The 19,888-nt window shown below is 38.4% G+C and overlaps 1 protein-coding gene across 6 annotated transcripts in view; it reads right to left on the bottom strand.

Annotated features, from left to right (window-relative positions):
• The window catches only part of LOC111862452, a 120,502-nt gene that overhangs the window by 93,196 nt on the left and 7,418 nt on the right, over positions 1 to 19,888 (bottom strand). For 5 of the 6 annotated variants that reach the window (XM_033750670.1, XM_023847858.2, XM_023847861.2 and 2 more), the window contains exons 2-10: positions 19,096 to 19,159; positions 16,168 to 16,282; positions 13,932 to 14,060; positions 12,249 to 12,355; positions 8,469 to 8,529; positions 7,642 to 7,800; positions 4,666 to 4,834; positions 3,213 to 3,407; positions 1,773 to 1,886 (exon numbers count right to left, since the gene is read on the bottom strand). In XM_033750670.1, coding sequence (XP_033606561.1) covers positions 1,773 to 1,886; positions 3,213 to 3,407; positions 4,666 to 4,834; positions 7,642 to 7,800; positions 8,469 to 8,529; positions 12,249 to 12,355; positions 13,932 to 14,060; positions 16,168 to 16,282; positions 19,096 to 19,159 — 1,113 coding nt within the window. The remainder of the gene's footprint in view (positions 1 to 1,772; positions 1,887 to 3,212; positions 3,408 to 4,665; positions 4,835 to 7,641; positions 7,801 to 8,468; positions 8,530 to 12,248; positions 12,356 to 13,931; positions 14,061 to 16,167; positions 16,283 to 19,095; positions 19,160 to 19,888) is intronic. The other variant, XM_023847862.2, reaches the window with a different exon arrangement.

Below are 19,888 nucleotides of genomic sequence, written 5' to 3'. Positions count from 1 at the left end.
GGGGCCCAGGGTATCCTGACTGAGGTTACTGCTAGCTTTTGTCACTCCTCCCAAGCACAACAAATACCTTTATTAGGCCATGACCACTTCCTGCCAAATCCTTTGGAAATTCATCCATCATTACACTATTCGATGCTATGCAACCCAGCTACTGACAGAATCGAAAAATACCACCCCCTCCATCCAGAATGATCCTTGAAAACGTGTGCACCATAAATGCTCCAAGAGTACCTATGCAAAGTACAAGTACAAGTAATTATGGCTTATGTGTAATCACCTGATTAAAGTTAAAGCCGCCGATACTGTTCATGTCCCTGCACTTTCCTGAATATTTACGTTTTATAACACTTGAACTTTGAAAAAATCATTACTTTAAAGTACAGTGTCTCCCCTTCTTTGCCTGGATTTCCCAAATAATCTCTTCCCTTCACATTTTAAAATCAAAATATTATATTAATTTAGCATCTGTCCCAAATGACAGACTGATGTTATCATAAATTATGAAACTCCTCATTATGCAGATTTCTCCATCCTCCTGTCATGTTCTCTCTTCTATATCAAAACATTCTCCAGAATTCTTTGTTCTCAAACATCACTGCTCCCATGTTCTTCACATCACTTAATGTGACTGATCAAGTTTCAGGGTGACACAAAGAAACAAGAATATTTTAATCATTATGTTAGATTTATTAAATTGAGAAAAATTTTATGAACGTGCATGAAAAAAAGTACCTTCAAATCTGACAGGAAAATTTTAAAGCAAGGAATACCTGGGAAGCCTGAATGGGGGAGCGAGCAAGCAAGGAAGCAGCCAACTAACTCCATGAAGCAGAGTCCTCCTTGCAAAATTAACCGTGGTTCAGCTTCGTAAATTCCTAGAATTCTATGAAACCCAAAGTCCATTTCTGTATTCACAAGAGCCTACGATTGGTCCCTACCCTGAGACAACTGAATTGAGTTAACTTCCTCCCAGTCTATTTCTTAAAGGTTCTTTTAATACTGTCCTCCAGTCTAAGCCGAGTTCTTCCAAGTAGTCTTTCTCTCACATGTTTCTATCGAACCTTTGTATGCATTTCCGACCTCTCACAGATGGAATAATAGTGCTAAAACAAATGTTAAGGAAACATTTTCTGAGGGCATGAAATGAAATTAACTGCCTGAATATTGGACCTAAAAGTGACATTAATGACCTCAGTGCCGAACCTTCAGTATGTGTGGACAGGTGAATTTAAAGGGGCGATATCAACTATGGTTTTATGTGCCTGGATAAAACTCTTTTATAAAACCAAGTACAAAATGAAATAATAAACATGTGAAGTCGACTGGCTTACAGGGGGAAAAATGTAAAATTAATCAACATAAATACTGGATTAAAAACTCTTAGTAAAATAGGCTGCGCATGATTCTGCCAGGTCTTCAAGGCAACGGTGAACATAAAAAACTCAAAGGGAATATAGAATGAAGTAAATAAATTTGTCAACACCCTATACTATACAAAGGAATGCCATGTTAGATACTTTACAGCTGTTGTCTCCTACAGTGTTACACAATGCTCCATGGAGATCTAATATCTAGCATTCATCATGATGTGGGAATTCAGACAGGATGCATAATATTGTAGGGATACCATACTGAACCTTCAGTGTAACAGGAATTTTCCAATTATTAGCTGAAGTACTATCAGCTCCCAAGAAACCATTCATTACCGTGGAGTTAATATTTCTGAATGGGATGGCACCATGACATAACTTCCAGATTTCCTGGCAACTCACCCCCAAACAGCCAGTGCTGGTGACATTGCAAGATGACTGGTTATGGACCAACAGTAGTTCATCTCCCATATTCGAAAGAGAAACCATGTGAGACTGCTTCTCTTCCTGCAAAAGCTGCAAAGTTTTCCTCATTAGAATACCGTACAGACATACCTGTCATACTGTTCCCTTCTGACTGGCATACACCTGGAGTTTGCTAGCATAAAGCTGTCCTGCATACTCTCACCAAATTCTATACAAAATTTTGTGGCCATGAATACGTCTAGAATTTAAAGCAATATATGGTGATCCACCAAATTTTAATATTAATTTTCAGTCACCACATTTCTTAAATCATACCACTTATTAGCTTGTAGTCATTTTCTGTTTTCTGTTAGACTGTAAAAACAACTATTGAAAATTATTGACCATTATACAGGGTTGTGGGAAAAGGATGCTGTAAGTTGCTTTCATTGATTACAAGAAATAATTTACGCTAAGTGAAGCCTGGCTCCACCTCTTTCCCTCCAAACCTATTCACTCAACTTCCTTCATTAAACCACTGAACTTGAACTGTGCTGGCCTACACGAAGGGTGCTTTGAACTTCTTCACCACCTCTTTCCAATCCATGCTGGAAGTGTAAAATAAATCACCTCTTCATCTGAAGTCAATATACTTTATGAACCAGAACAATAACTAGCTAATTTTGCACCCATGGCAAGAATACAAAATTGGTGAAACATTTTTCATCACCTTTTTCAACGTCCACTTGGTAACCAAAATATTTTTCATCGCCTCCTTTCATTAACCATGTGGTCACTCCCTAACGGATAGCACTCCAGTCCACTGAATCATGACCTCATCAAAAACTCAAAGAGTCCAGAAGGCCCAGAGAGTTGTGAGACTTTGAGGCTTCCACATTTTCTAGACAAACAGCTCACAGATGGCGGCAAGGTTGTCAGCCTTATGTGCTGGCCGCCTTTTGCCCTCAGGAACATTCCTGGTACTCACTTCTGTTAGGGGCTGAGTCAATCCCAAAGCCATAATGTGGCTGGAGGAATTAGGTCAACTGAAAAATCCAGTGACATCATCGGGAATCAGACCCACGACCTTCAGGCTTGTAGCATAGTGCCTCAACCAACTACACTACAAAGTGCCCCACTGAAAACTGAAGTCATATATTAATCTGTACTAAATGCACTACGAGTAATAACGGCACATTGTTAACACACAGCTGATGCAGGATTTGGATAACAAAAGGAAGACAGAAAAAACAGAGAATAAATAGAGACATTTTTACCCACACTTCCATACCCCATACAATAGCCACAGTGTCACAGGCGGCATTATGGCAATTTTTCATCATATGTCTGAAACTTAACATCAAAATGCACTGGGAAATACGCTAAGCTATGCTGCAAGCCAGTGCAGTGAAGAAGAAAAAAATGAGTGCTACTAACTTGGATGTTATTCAGCAGATCTTTAACTCTGTCTTCTAGCTCTAAAATCTGATCAGACTGTTGACAACTGAGAAGCTCGTGCTGGCTACACTGCTTCAACAGCTGCTCGATTTCCATCTTTTGTACTATTGCTGTCTTCTGCATCTCCTCGTTCTTCTTCTTGCCCCCTTCTATTTCCAGGATCAGTTCCATTTTCTAGCAAAATGCATTCAGTTAATTTCTTGATTCATGTTGTAATGATCTGTGAGCTACACAGGTTTCAAAACATGAAGGACAATGATTGTGAAGGTGTGGAAGGAAGCAGTCATGGTTTTAAATTATTTATAAAGAATTTCTCTGGAAGGAGTGAGTAAAAATTAAAAACCTCAATGACAAAATTTTATTTTCAGAAACTGCATGACAAAATGACAAATACAGTCCATGACTGTCTTAAATAAAAATTTAGCTCCAAACTAAAATTGAATATTGTAGCATGTAGACCCATTATAGGCAGCGAATGGGAAACAAACAGGTTCCCACAGCAACAAATTCACGTGCAACAACAGAGGAAATGTTGTAAACAGTGTTTTATACGCGGTCCATGCCAAGGTGTTATATAACAAGGACACCAGCCAAGCAACAGTCAGTTGTAAGGGAGTCTGCGAAGAGAACACCTACTCAGTGCAGTTGAGAGCCACCAGGCAGTTAAGTGGGTGCGGAAGTTGAAGAATCTCCATTGTTAGAAACTGTTACCAGGGAACAACTGGTGAAGACACAACAGACTGGAAATACTTAGCATGTGCTGTAGTGTTTTGTAAAGTGTGGAGATCAGCGATGGCGCTATAATTAAATGTAGTCACAAGTCGTGTGTTAAAGTGGTCAATAAATCCAGTCTCCAGGCCAAACCCCGTCTACAGTTACAACTTCAGAATTGCCACAATATTGTAATTAAAGGGTTCTTACCTTTGTCTTTCAGAGCAACCAGCTAACAAACAAAAATGAAAATTGTATTAATGTCCGTTACAGTATTTTCCTAGTTCTTAAGGGAACAGACTAAGGGAAAACACATCAAGAATCAGGAGAACCTTGAGACGGTCTCCAGCCCAACATTTGACCCCTGAACCTCAAAGTATAAAACATGACTCCTGAACATCAGACGATAGGAACGGATATCTTCGGATTACTTCTGAAAATATCACTGACCAGATTCAAGCCTGCCTCTAACTTGTATTCAAGCAATACCAGTGTGTATACCAGCCAGGACACCAGCTATTCTGAATGAAGTTTTCATCATTCCCCTCAATCCCTGTGGCAAATTCTTGAATAGTACCTTGAATTAAGCTATGATTGTTTCCTTCCACATCCTTGCCTGTTCACTATCATGCAAACACTCCATTCCGTATAGTCAAAGTTACTGATAGTGGCAGTAAATAAGCTATGAATAAATAAAAACTGATTCAAGTCACAGTAGTACCTGGTTTTCAAGTTCCAGCAGCTGCTGTTTGTGGACCTGTGCCTCCTTTTCCAACTGCTGCACTCTCAACTTCAGTATGGAGCTGGATGTTTCCGCAAAGGCTGCTGCCTCCTTCAGCTCCTCACATTCCTTCTGCAGTTGGTGGTATGACTCCATGGTGGCTTGCAGGCTGTGCAACACAATGCACCACTCAAAACATCAGGAAAATATTCAGACTTTCAACAGTCTTTATTTAACTAGAATCAGATGAAAGACATTATTACAAGTACAGGGGCCTTGTTTTTATAACATTTATGGAAAAATTATTTACTTTTAAAGTTTACAAATAACATATGTGTTCCACTGCACCAGATCACCATTCTCAGTGCTGGGCAGGCAGGCCACTGGGGGAGGGGGGGGGCTGCCTCCTAAAAGTTTCCAGACAAACTTCTTTCTCAATATTAGTATGGGCCCGTAACATCCAATCCCTGGGTTAGAATGAGAAGAATGAGGAGGACAAAGTGTAGGATGGGAGGACAAGGAGAAGGAGTGTAAAAGTAACCAAGGGAATGGCAAGAAGGATAGTTTTTAGTATTCAAATTACCAGTATGGAAGTGCACAGGCATACATACTGAGAAATGGTGAACTCTTTCTGATAAATTTAATGAAACTCACTGTAAGATAAAGAAGATATGTATGGACAAATTATCATTTCCATCCCATGAACAAGATATCATGTTTCCAATTACAGCATGGCTTTGAATTCAGGATACTCGAGTCACAGAAATTATTAAACATGACCATAAAATTCAAGATACATGCCATGAATTTTTCCCTTATGGAAATTCAAGATCAATATTAAAATTCCTTTAAAAACAAGATGCAATACAACTACCGCAGTCTGAACTAATTCTTTTAATAAATAATATTTGTTAAGAAATTCAGATTGAAATGCCCATGCTTTGGTTATGTAGCAAGATTAACAGCATGTTGGCTATCCTATGTGCATGCGTCAGTGACATAGGAGGATGGCTGGTAGCATGGTTGCTACTTGCAATTTATTTTAGAGCAGTAAGAAAGTGTTCATATCTTTACAACTGTGGACTGAAAAAATTTCTAAAGGAACACATCTCCACTTTCATCACTGCAGTCAGGGGAAAACTGGGTTCACATTATGGAATTACATGATACAAATTCATTTTAAAGAATCCATCCTATCTATAAAGTTGGGGACGTGCTACATGACCTTGTTTGTGCATGTGATTTAGTAAAAGGCAAAAAAATAAAAAGGTGAAGCTATCCTTGTAAGAGGCGGTGAAGGCCCATAGGGTTGTGAGACATTGAAGCCCACACATTATCTCTAGACAGTTGGCACACAGATGGCAGTAAAGTTGTTAGCCTTACGCGCAGGCTGCCCTTTACTCCCCAGGAAGATTTCTGGTACTCATTTCTGTTAGAGGCTGAATTGACCCCAGGGTCACAGCGCAGCTGGAAGGATTAGGTAAACTGAAAAAAAAAATCTACCTCATCAGGACTCGAACCCAAGATCTTCCAGCTTGTAGCATTGTGCCTCAACCAACTACGCTACCGCATGCACCCTCATGTTATTTAGTGCTAGATAAGAGAGACTGGTCACATTCTTCTGTCAGAAGAAACTATTTCTGCCCTATCCACACATATTTGTTTTCATGTACATGTGAACTAAAAAGAATACTTTTCCATGAAAAATACAGCATGAAAATGGCTAAACCCTTCCTAGTCTCTCACTGAACACTTCCAACATTGAAATTCTCCCATACAGAGCTGATGTCAGAAGTCTTCTGATAAAAACTTTACACATTTACTGTCATATAATCATGTGCTGAGTATTATATCTTTGCACCGTAGGTTCATTAATACCTCTTCTAGTAAAGTAAAAAAGTAAAGTTATCCCTGTAACAGGCCATGGAGGCCCATAGGTTTGTGAGACGTTGAGGGTCCCACATTATCTAGACAACTGGCTCAAAGATGGCAGTAAGTAGGCTGCATATAGCAACAGATGACTGAAACCTTATGTTTACCCAATTATTTTAAAAAGCACACATTCATGCTGTTCCTATAGCATTGCAGTTAAAAGAAGTGAAGGTGGAAACCGAAGGAATGGGAAGGAATAAGCAAAGTGATCTTTCCTTTCTTAACATAACTATTAATAGATTTTCTGCAACACATTCCCCACGGTTCCTAAAATTTCTGACTAACCACTCTTTACATACTTAATATTGAAGACAGGGTCAGCCATTCCATTCACTGAGTGAAAAGATTGATACAGAGAGGGGATAAATCTACTATCATGTATCACAAAACAAAAAACAAACGCTGTGATTGTAGTCTACAAGCAAACTATACTGACCGACGAAGCGACCACCAATTGTCGGCGAAGTTAGTGCCAACACACTTGACATTATTGTTGGCATGTCTACTTGGAGACAACCAATCACATCATGGTCATCTCCACGAGAACTCTCACCCATCTCATGTGGTCTTAGGTCAGCTAAAGACAGTGCTCTTTCACCTGGCATATGGTGGTACACATACTGGCAAACAAATCATGCATATAAGCTAACTTCCCAAGAATCAAAAGTTGCACATATAATAGTGATTCATACTTGCATGTTTCGATTTTAATGCTAACACCGAGTACAAAAGTACTGGTAAACATATCTTCAGAAAAAAAAATGTTAGTTACATATTTCATATAAACTGAAAGCTATCACTGAATAAATTCTGAAGGGGATTATATCGTGGTTGGTAGGACTGAAGAGGAAGTTGTCATTGCTTATGTCAATGTTCTATCCTAGCATCACTGAGATTAATCAATACAGACAATGAAAAAATATCTTGTATAATGATCAATAAGACCATAACGTGAAAAACTTGTTCAGTTCAGTAAGCAATTTGGAATCTCTCTCCCTCAATTTACAGAAGCCATGAAGAAACATAGAAACTGTCAGATCTTACCTGGACACCTTGTGGTGGATATTCTTGTAGTCTTTCTGTAGCAGAGAGTAGCTATCCTCGGTAGTGTGTACCTGAGCCTGCAGGTCCCTGTTCTGCTCCTCTAACCGCTTATTGGTATGTCTCAGCTCCATCACACATTCTGCCAGAGAATTCATCTCACTGCACAACATTAACAGAACACCACTATAGTCCTACAAACTTTACAAAAAAAGTGACGCAACTCACTTAAACTATGCATCTTCTATACTACTCTGTTGAGTCCCCTCAGAAAGAGCTAACCTCAATCACCGAACCAGTGATTGAGCTAACCTCAACTCAGGTGAGGGGGGAGACATCTACTCTGTTGGGAACCCTTAGAAAGAGCTAACCTCAATCACTGGTCCAGTGAGGACGGAAACAGAGGCAGTTTCCGAAACGCTGTGTTTTCTATTTTTTAGAATACTGAATGATGGACGAAGTCTGAAAACCCAGTAATTCTGGCTGAATTTAGACTCTAAAATTGAAACTTCAACATTTACTGCTCCAATACTTCCATTTGTAGCTGTTTTTCCCTCCCACTTCTCTGTCAATAACAGAAGAGTAACTTACAAGAGACCACTATAGCCCTCTGAAATGAAAATGAAAGAGGAACAGAAAGGAAGAGGAAATAAACACACAAGGAAGGAAGGAAGGAAGGAAGGAAGGAAGAAAGAAGGATAAAGAAGGAGAAAGAAGGAAACAAAGTGAAAACAGGGTGAGTCAGCAAGAAGGGATGTACATGGACTGGATTCAGAAAGCAAGTGGAAATATGAGCATATTGAAATCATGTAGATTTACACAAGACTCACCTGGTAACAGGCATGGTTCCTGTGTCACTATTGCCACAGCTGAAGGATGAGCCATGATGATCTTAAAAAGAAAAAACACACAGTACCAGTCACATCCCAAGGCAATTAGTTTATGGGCATAAGTTTCGATAGTGTTTCACAGTAGGGTCTTGAGGAATTTCAAACTATGTTTTTGTAACACTGAACCAATAACTTGACATCTTCTAGCCCCAGCCCTCAAGAACTCACACATTTAGAAGTTTGCAATTCTCAGAATTACTGGGTTTTTGGATGTTGTCCGAATCACTGGAATGAGGTTAGCTCTTTCTACAGGACCCAATGGAATAGGTGTCTCCCCCCACACCTGAGAATGGAAACAGATCCAGTTTCCAAAACTTTGTTTTTCTAGTTTCTTGAATACTGGATGATGGACAAAATCTGAAAACCCAGTATTTCTGAGTATTGTACACAGTCATCAGAACCCTTTAGAATCTAATACAATTACTGTGTTTCTGGACATTATCTGTTGTCCTGTTTTTATTTAAAACACACAAAGTTTCGGACACTGGATTCTGTCTCTGTCTTCAGATGGAACCCACTCAGTTGGGCCAAACTGATAGAGCTAGTCCCTATCTCCACCTGAAGATGGAGACAGAATCTAATCTTCGAAACACTGTGTGTTTTGAACAAAAGGAGGATGAATAACATCCAGAAACATAATAACTGAACTCACCTAATGCTTTACAATATGAAGAAATATTAAGTTTGCTTGAATGAAACCCATTCAAGGATTGTTATGGTCAAATGAGCAGGAACTGTCCAAAGCAGTCCCCAGAGCAGTTAAGGCAAGAACAGCACTGACATAACAGCCAATGAATCCCATCTGCATAGCGCTCCCTGGGCTCTCGCTGAAACCACTACAAAACTGTGGCCATGAAATCTTCATCCAACATGAATCTATGGCCCTTTACAGCTTTCTTCAGGGGGTTAAACACATGAAAGTCATATGTGACAGGCTAAAGTTGTGTGGGGGGTATAACAACAGATTTCTCCACTTTTCATCATTCATGAATATTTCAATAGTATAATCCTGGCCTTTCAAGAATTCTCATTTCCTGCTGCCTTGACAAGAATTTCCAGCACCATCATCACATTTCAGGCTCAAGCATTTCCACATAGACTATGTACTCAAATGTTTGAAAATGCTCAGCACAAATGAACTGTTGCTGTTGGTCCTCTTTGGATAGACGCTGTAACTGGAATGCCAGTTTTAGCCAAATCACGCTGTTAACATTTACTCCACCATGTCCATTCTGTTGCATAGCCTGGTGTGTCACACACACAGCGATGTTATGGTCTGTGGATGGCCAACATCACTGTCTGCACCTCAAATAGGCTTCATTTGAACAATTATAAATTTTTTATAACTTCACAAAAATGTGACTACTACATGAACTACTTAATATATGTTTATGAATTATGGGAGATAGCTCAGTCTGTACAGTGAGTAATGATTCCCAGTATGACACAACATCCAGACCAGCTCTGTACATAATGGATACCAGAGGCTCCTTCCCAGAGACAAAGGGACCAGTGCCAGGAGCTGAGCACTCTCTTCCCTCTAGTGTCAAGGTTAAGTAGGTATGGAATTATATCTCCACTTCCTCTCACTTTATCTCAAATGATGCTTAATTAGCCCTTCAAAGACTGAATCTCTTCTACATAATACATAAAAGTATAGTTCATACCTCACAGAAAACACACTGTCTCCACTAAAAAAATGAACCTTTAATGTTGTTCAGAAAAACAACCACTGTTTATCTCAGGAACCATACAGATCATATAAATGCACTCTGTGGGAAGAATGCAGAGTTCTAGTATGATCAGAGCTGGCACTCTTTTATTTACAACAATTTTACACATGAATGGTCACAATTATGGGTTTCTGGAAAATCTCAGTTCTCTGATTCCAGATCTTTCTCTTGATGATACTGTAGAGGCAGGTTTCTCTTTCTCTTTTATGTTATGCTTCACCAATGACCTCCAAAGTGACAAAGAATGAAGGCTCTATACATCCATTCAACTGTGTCAGCACCGAAAGTCAGTCAGCCACCCAAGAAATTATAGATACTTAAATACCTAATGGGCACTTTGATTCGATGTCCAGATCCATCAGTATGGCTTTCTTGTGTGCTTCAAGGTTAAAGGGTTAAAATAGTCAGAGTAAACCCTCACGAATCCAGTTACAGTTAATCCAGATGTCAGATAATCCGGATAGATACATGAAAAATAAAAAATGATGTTCATAGTTAAGTAAAAAAAAAGTTTCCCTGTAACAGGCTCTAGAGGCCAACAGGGTTGTGAGACATCAAGGCTCCCACATTTTCTTGAAATCAGCTGACAGATGGTGGTGAGGTTGTCAGCCTTATGCACCAGCCGCTCTTTACACCCCAGGAAGATTTCTCGTATTTATTTCTGTTACAAGCTTAGTCAACCCCAGTGCCATAGTGTGACTGGAAAGATTAGGTCAACTGAAAAATCCAACGACCTCATTGGGATTTGAACCCGTGATTTTCCACTTGTTGCATAGTGCTTCAACCAACCACGCTAGTACACATGACATTTAGGAAGACAGATGAGTCACTTGTCTGTTCAGACAAAACTTGAGACAGTTTCTTCAAACCCACATTATTACGTTCAAAAGCAAGTACAACTTCTGGGTCTTCCATTGATGAATAAATGTATGTTTTTTATAGTTTTTAAATGTACGCTTTACAGTGATATTTCTGTTATTTATTTTCATTTGCACGACCTATATCATCCAATTTTCCATTTCTTTTAGGGCTACTTTTGCTTCTTTAATCTGGATTATCACTGAATCCGGATGACCTCCTCCACACAGTTACTCCAGTACCTGACTAAACCATTACGTTGTGTGTCCCTTTCCTTCAAATTTTAATTGTTGTGTTGACTGTAAATGTGAAATAAAGAAATTGTATAATCCTTCTCAGTATCTTTGTTTTATCCATTCTTTCTACACAGCCAAATCCTGACCCCAGCATCCAAGCCATGACAGCAGATAACATCAAGCATGGGTATGCCTCTTTGAGTGATAAAGAGCATCACCAGCGATGATGAGAGGAACCAACAGAAACTCTGAAAGTGACTTTTATTGTAATTTATATTTGTATTCACTCATATCATTTTATACCACTGTATACACTTGGAAGTTTAGCAATATGACTTATATTTAACATGCAATTCAATAACAAAAGGTTTAAGGTATTTGCCTGATGATGGCCTTATTGAAAGCTGAAACATGTAGCAAAGGTATATTCTAGAGCTGCTTACAATTGTTATTAATGTTGTGTTGTGATGGTATTCAGTAAGAAATAATATATGATACACAACAGGAAGCACTCAATGGGGGAAAAAGAGAGAAAAAATAGTCCTAGTCTATCTTCACAGCTAGACTTTCAACTGAGCACTCTTGCAACTCGTGGTCATTTCACACCAACTTCCTAGTCTTCACAGATTCCCTTACACCTTACTAAGCTCTAAACCTCGTCTCACTTATAACCTCTCAACACAGCCTCTGTTGCTGTACCATGGTTGTGTTCATGTCTGTTGCTGCGGGAATGTGTTTACAAAGCAGTTGCCTAGGAGCGGCTATGGCATATTTGCTTACCTTGTGGTCGTTGCATAGTAACGGCTCTACACACTACAATATATTCTAGCCTTTACCAAGCCTTTTCAGCCAATCAGCTATTCCATATATAAGAAATAATGTATAATGCTCACCACATGAAAGGAACTGGGAAGAATCAGATGAAGGAGATGCCTGGCCATCATACGAGACTTGAGCACAGCCTATATTTCTGTCATGGCAAGAATCAGGATCATTCACGCTGAAAGCACATGGAATTTAGTCACGTTATAATGACACAGTTCCTGTTCTTGACACTATCTCTACTGTGGAACTGCAAAGCCTATAGTTCATTCAAACACAGAAGGATATAACGTATGTGTGGCAGTTTGCGGCTGGTTCAGAGGTAAAACATTCACTTCCATGAAGAGCACAATCTTCTGGGTTGTAACATGCTGTGTACTTTGGAGACAGCACAGTGTTGTGGAACGTACTGTCTGCACATTCAGGGACAAAGAGTAAATTAAGCAAGAAACCAGCAGCTACAGGTAGGAAGTTGATATTCTGATTTCTTTTTGCTTGGCTTACCCTTCAACCATGAAGATGGAGGTGATATGCTCCTCCTAAGTGTTTGGTTTTATCTGAACTACAAGGTGTTACAACCCAGAATATCACACTCTTCAGCCAATGCCATAAGAATCTCAAATCCATCAATTCACTGCCATGGCCCCATAATGGGACTCTGCCTACAGGGCTAAATATTTTTCCATAAAATCTAGATTTTTTTAATTTCTACAACATTCAAAATGGAAATGTAAGTTTACAAGTGATAAACAACTGAAAACTGCCGTAAATCCACACTCTTTTGAGCTTCAACAAGCTACTCTTAGAGTTTCTCTGCATTTGGGTGACATCTGCAGGTGAAAATGACAACACACAGAGGCAACAGCCCACCAGTTAACAGGACTGGTACTGCACATGGTAAAAATCAGTCCGTTTGATGTGATCACTCATTGCCATTTCATACACTAAATATTATCTCAGAGAGGAACAGCTTTTAGCATGGAATTTCAAATTACCCTGCAGCACAGCAATTCAGAACGTAAGATATTTACACAGCTATGGTCACTGGGTCACTGAAAACTCAAATAATCATTGTTGTTACATTAAAAAAATTGTTATTATTTTTATGTATATACATCGTGATATTAGTGGCGACAGGTGGGAGTTAGTTCAAGACATTTTGAATACTAAGCAAGTGTGCTAATGGCGAGATAACTAGCCCAAGTGTACTAGCTCAGCATTCAAAAGGCCCTGACTAATATAGATAAAGCATAACAAATCTGTTAGCGTAATGACAATCAATTACCTGAAGATGTGAGGGAATGACTCCTGAAGAACATTGTGTATATCAGATATATGTCATGAGATGAGATTCATGTGCCAATGAATATTAGACACACTATCATGGCATTGCATACTAGGATAACAAAATTTTAACAAAAAGAACAAGTTTCAACAGAGGTAACTGAGAACATTAATGTGTTCAATGAAAACTTCAACAAATTAGTGTCTAGCAAGAAGTTAATAAAGTGACCAGTATGGTCTGTTGAGAAACATTGTATTAATGCCCAATCTCAGAGTCCAAATTCCCAGGCATTATCAGTAAAAATGATTCCGGACAATAAATTCCTCACAGCACACATGTACAAGAGGATTATCAGGATTTGTTAAAATTGGTCTCCATTGTCTAGTGCAGGATCTTACTGCCATGTCAGATGCATATTAAAAACAGTCCCAGATAACAAATCCCTAACAACCAAGCACAAGAACCTTACCATAATATTTCACTTTTGTTCCTCAATTTCTCTGCCCAGGTTCTCATAGTTGCAGCAAAGGTCTGCTTTGTCACCTCCACATTTGATTCCTGCGGGTCCAGCATTACTCTCAGGTCCTCAAGCACAGACCTTAACAATAAAAAGACAGAGAAATACACTAACGCCTCAAGGCATTGAACCAAGACAATCTGTAATTCAATATCACGTGACCTACCACTAAGACTCAGTCATGGGCACAGAGAAATACCTACCTGCCTCCCCATGAATGTGGGAGGAAAAAAAGGAAAAAGAAAAAAATTTGCTCTGTAAAAAATTATCAATATTCTGTCCACAAGACTGTCATGTAAAACATGCTGAAATTTCACGGTGGGACAGCAGTCTTTCTCACCAATATTATTATTCTTTTTGAAACTTTTAAACCTTGTTAATTGAATGGCTGTAAAACACAGGAAACCAAAAGTCTGTGGGAAATCTTGTCTCAATAGATGCGAGATGTGAAGTTCCCATGTCAGTTACTACAAAGATTAGTTTCTTGGGATGTAGTGTCATGCAGTGTAGCAGATCATTTCCAACGTTTTGAAGGGGGCATGAAGCCTTCGTCTTCAGAGCAGAAGGGTCTCATTACAGTCTACAGACTCATCTAGCTTCACACTCCTTTTCCATTCTGATCTGTCAGGGAGTGGCCATAAGTAGGAGCAGGAAATATCAGTTTTACATTATGCAGTACATATTGTGTGCACAAACTCACAGTCACAGACTCCCACACAAACCGAAAACCTAAGCTAACAATCTGCATTCAACAAGTAAACAAGGTCAGACATTTTATTTGTTTTTAATAGGTTAGGCCTTTGCTTCCATTTTTAGAAGGTTATGCTTTTGCTTTTGTGAATGAACTTTTATAATTGGCAGTGTTAATGTGGTGGACAACAGAAAACAAAGCTTTAAAGGTACTTGCATTAATCATTCACATATTTGCTGATAGAAAGTATGTGACCATTTCAATTTTATTTTACATATGTGCATCTTTTATTTCCTTTATATGACTTGGAAGCTTGTTGTATAACTAAATGTAAGTATTCACAACATTCCTTTTCCACAGATTATTATGTAAGTTTTGTCTTTGGCAAGTACTGTAGCTGTGAATACACTGTGAGGTATTTTGTAAGCTTACACACAAGCTGACACTTCTCCCATGAAACTGAGACATTCATAATGTGTAAGTTAGCTGCAGAGTAACATGGCTTAAAAATACAATTTACATTTACATTTATTTTCACTTCATCAATCCAATCATCTCCCCATAGGGCTGGATATAAAACATGTCACACATTACAAATTCATGATGACTACACATCATACGTCTTTGGTCCAATAAAATATATAATCAGGCCTCACACTGACAGCACAAGTTGTCAAGACAACAAACATAGACCATGGAAAAATCACTGTCAAATTCGACCCTGAACAAAATCCCTCATATTTCCAAACATAACAACTCTATGCTGCGCAACTGAGGAAAAGTCAATATTCTGGGACGTCATAGTATCGGTAATTCTAGGCAAAAAAAGTGTATGTGTACGCGTGTCCCAATCCAAACAGTTTCCAAGCTACAGCTATTTCACTGTGGAGTTCCAAAATTGTTGATAAGAAAGAGATATTACGTACTGTTTCTAATACCGGTATTTATTGCTCAAGTGACAAAGTTGTTACAGTTTACCTGGTATAATATAATTTCGAAAATTCCAATGTCAACATCAGTGCACTTTGCAACTTGTGTGAGGACATGGTGTGTTGCTTGTCTGAGTGCATCTTAACACTACTTTATGTGGGATATAACATTCATAGCTCTATCTCAGAAAACATTTTTTTTTTCAATTTATCTAAATTTTTGGTCTTACTGAACTTATTTTTAAATATGTCAATTTTAGCTTGCTGCTTTTTTTTTTAATATTGATGAGGACTCTTTTAAATTATAACCTCATCTGTTACATGACAGTAATTACTTTCTCTTGCAAGTCACTATCATTCTTCCCAGTTAATAATATATTTCTGTCATCTGCAAATAAACTATTTTTGGAGGCCTGAACACTTGAGGGAAAATCATTCATATATATTATGAAAAGCAGCAGGCGAAGAATAAGTCCTTGTGACACTTCCCATCGAAAATTGTGGGCTCTCAAAACCAGTTTCTCATCAATGACAATAACTACTGTATTTCATGTAGCCATACACCCACCTGTCCAGGTTTTGGTCGGCCTTAATAAACATAAAATGCATCAGCTTCAGCACAGGAACCTTCCCTGTTCCCTCAGTGTCGCACTCTGCAAATATCATAGCCACAACCTTCTCTTCTGTAAATAAAGAATCGATCGATCGATCAATCAATCAATCAACAAATGAATGAATGGATGAGCGAGTAAGTCAATGAATAAATGAATAATGTATGAATGAACAAATAGCATCCAACTTAAATTATTTCTACAGTACAGAACTCATTTATAATATAGCAACATTTTAATTATACATACTCTGTTACTACTCTTACTAATTACCAGTCATCTAAACATAATTTTACTTCACTACCATGCTTCTGTATCATCCTTTTATGCTTCATTTTTATTCAGTCATATTTCTTCCTATTTCCTGGCACTGCTCTTTATTCTTGTGCCCTGCTATCCTCCTAATATCCATGTCTGCATCAATGGTCATAAACATCTTGCCCTAAATCTCATTTCTCCAAATCTTTCTTGCTTCACACTTCAACAAGTGTATCCTTTGCTAAATGTGAGGAAAATCTCCTGTTTATGAACAGTTCAAGTCACTAGAATTACTGCACCAGTTTACACAATTCTAGAACCACTTAATTCAAATCTTGGCAAGTGACTGGCTATCCTGAGAGTTACTGTGTGTTAAGTTCTTCAGACCATAAAATATCTTAAAACAGATTATACCTGTTGCATCCCCAACTTATTACAATTATCTACTACATTTCATTCAATGTTACATAACCCAACAAATGGACAGTGTCACAAAACAACCAAATAGCCAGTCATCTTGGTCTACAGGCAACTTCGCTACAGACCTGAGACCACATGGTTACATACCTCGTATTTATCCTAAGAACTTAGCCAAATTAAAGGAATAAAAGCAAGGCACAAAAGGAGTGGGATTTGAGGTCTGAGTTTATAGATTTTCATGGGAGTGAAAATTCATATTGTGGTCTTTAGGGTTATGACATCATATAGTCTGGCTCTGTAAGACATACTCCAAAATAAGAGTAACATCTGCATCAAAGAAAAATTTTGATCTCATGCTGAGCATCAGATTCAGTAATTTCTGCATCTCGTTTTGAAGATTCACCATAAAGACAGAGATTCTTTAGGAAGGCAGAATATGTGTCTTCCTGTTACATTATCATATGTAGGAAAATATATACACTAAATCCCAGTTTCACTATTTCAAAACTTTCATCCTTAACTGTTACAGATTAGACCCTCTGGTTTGTTCCACTTTAGAATTAACTTTTCAATCCATGAATCCTACTTAGGCCTCCTTGGATGGGGGACTGATGCAGTGCATGGTCTCTAACCACATAATTTATATTTTGAATTACAGAAAATACTGTAATATTTTTAACACCAATTGGAGGACACTCTGTTGAAGAATCTTGTTAATAAAAACCATCACACTGCTATCAGAAGTATCAGTTTTATTAAACCCTTATTAACCAGTAACCTACAGTTACCAGGTATCTAATTCCTAGTCTAAAAGAACATTTCATAGCCTACAAATCTTCCTCAAAGGAAACAAAAATAAAGAATTCACACAACCCCCCCCCAAAAAAAAAACTCGGAAAAAGTGAACATACATTAATGTTTTTTGAGTGCAGAGGCATCACCCTGACACCTATTTTAAAACAGTGATATCAGACATAAATAATACGTATATGACTTAATCTCAGACCTCTCTATTTGAGACAAATGCATATGCCTTTTTAAGCATGTGCATTTCATGAGCTGTTTGCTATTCATATCTTCACCTAATAATGTATAATTATCATGTAACAAGGACTTTCAGGAATATACCCCTGGCCATATAATAACAAATAATAACAAACGGAAGTAGGCTTGTGAAGGATGTGGAAGGAGGAACACAAGATATTATTATGGGAAAACTTCTTTCTAACACTGTCNGGGGGGGGGGGGTGGGGGCAAAATTACACACTACCCATAAGACCAGATTCTTCTCACCAGTATTTCTTCATTTCCTATTCTTATTGTTATTTCTTTGATTTTTGCTTGGGGAAAGAGTTTTGTAAATCTTCAACTTTCACTTTTTGAACAAGTGTGAAAATTCAGATGTTTCAAGAGCATATAACATGAATGTATTCAATGACAGAGTGAAGAAAATAATACAACAGAAAATCAGTTTATTTATGGATGACCTTGTGGACAAATTAGACAGGTGCAACTGTGCTTGGAGCTGGTTCTGAAAAGGCTAAATTTCAGACATTTTTTACCACCAGTATCTAAAAATAATATATTAAAAACATTATATCACTATCACAAACTCTTCATATTCATAATTTAGGGTATTCTTCAGTCAGGACCCTCTCTACTCCTAAATTGTAATGCGTCTAAACATATTTGAGGGTGTGTCACAATCTGACAGTAAATGTCAATTGTTACACCATCTTTAACAGATTTTATTTTAACACACAATGGGGGAATCAAGACTGCATACCAGAGATCATGCTGAACACATAGGACTTTTCTTTCATAAGACTGCTCACTCAAGGCATGACATACCTTCAGAGGGGGCTTTAGATGAAAGTTTCTTTATGACATTCTGGGGGCTTAGCTGAGAATTTAAATATTTCAGATTTATCGTCAATCACCAAACACAGCAGCATGGCAGTGACAGGCTTCACTTGTATTTGGGAGGTGATCAGTTTGAATCTTGCTTGAGAAATCTGTGCTCCTGATTATGGATTCTCTGTGGTTTCCCTCAATCCCTCCATGCAATTTCCAGAACAGTACCATGCATTAGGCCGGGATTGCTTTCTTCCAAATCCTTTCCTATTCATCAACTATCATTCAGATGTTACAGAGTATAGCTACTGACATTGCCATAAAATGCCACTGTCCCCCAAATGTTGACTCACCTGTGATGTCTGGCTCATCTTCAGACTCCCACATATGCTGTTCCTCCTTACCAGCCATGTCACACTGAAATATAAAATCCATCACACAAAGAATAAAACTCCATGCTTGTGAATCACATCAAAGAAACCGTATCATAAAACTTGGGTTTAAATCAGGACTATCTGGGGGCCAGTTCTGTCCACACCCCAAACAATCAGGAAATCGGTTTGAGATGACACGCAACTTGAAAATGTCATGCAGAAAGTACAAAACAATGATCACTGTGTGCAGCCTGGCTCCATCCTGCATGGGCCACCAGGTTCATAACGGCAAACCTGCAGCAAGAAGGTGAAGCACAAAATTACCGCACAACATACATAAATAGCACTTGCTGTTCACTGTCTCTTCAAAGAAAATTGGCCCTGTAGTCCTTAACTTGAGATGGCGACCCACGCTGTAATTCTCGGTGCATGATGCACCTTCCCATGAACCACACGTAGATTCTCTGGCGCACAAATCGCACATTTTGTTTATTAACCACACCATCCAATTGAAAATGTGCCTCATCAGAACGAGTCATCATTATTCTGAACCTATTCAGCAAATGCTATTCTTTGATGTTTGTTTTGAACTGTAAGCTTAGGTAACATTGTTATTTTGCATGGATACAAATTCAAATCACTTTTCAATATTCGTTACACCGACTGTCTGGATATCTCTAGTTGTGCTGCAGCCTTCCTTGTTGATTTACTGGGGCTTCTTTCAAGCGCCACTCTAAAGGCTCTGGCATTATCAAGGTTCTCCGGAGAACAC

The sequence above is a fragment of the Cryptotermes secundus genome, unplaced genomic scaffold, assembly GCF_002891405.2.
Source record: "Cryptotermes secundus unplaced genomic scaffold, Csec_1.0 scaffold816, whole genome shotgun sequence".
In the NCBI taxonomy this organism is placed as follows: Eukaryota; Metazoa; Arthropoda; class Insecta; order Blattodea; family Kalotermitidae; genus Cryptotermes; species Cryptotermes secundus.
Note: the sequence above shows the minus strand (reverse complement) of the source record. Positions and strands in the feature narration are given on the sequence as shown.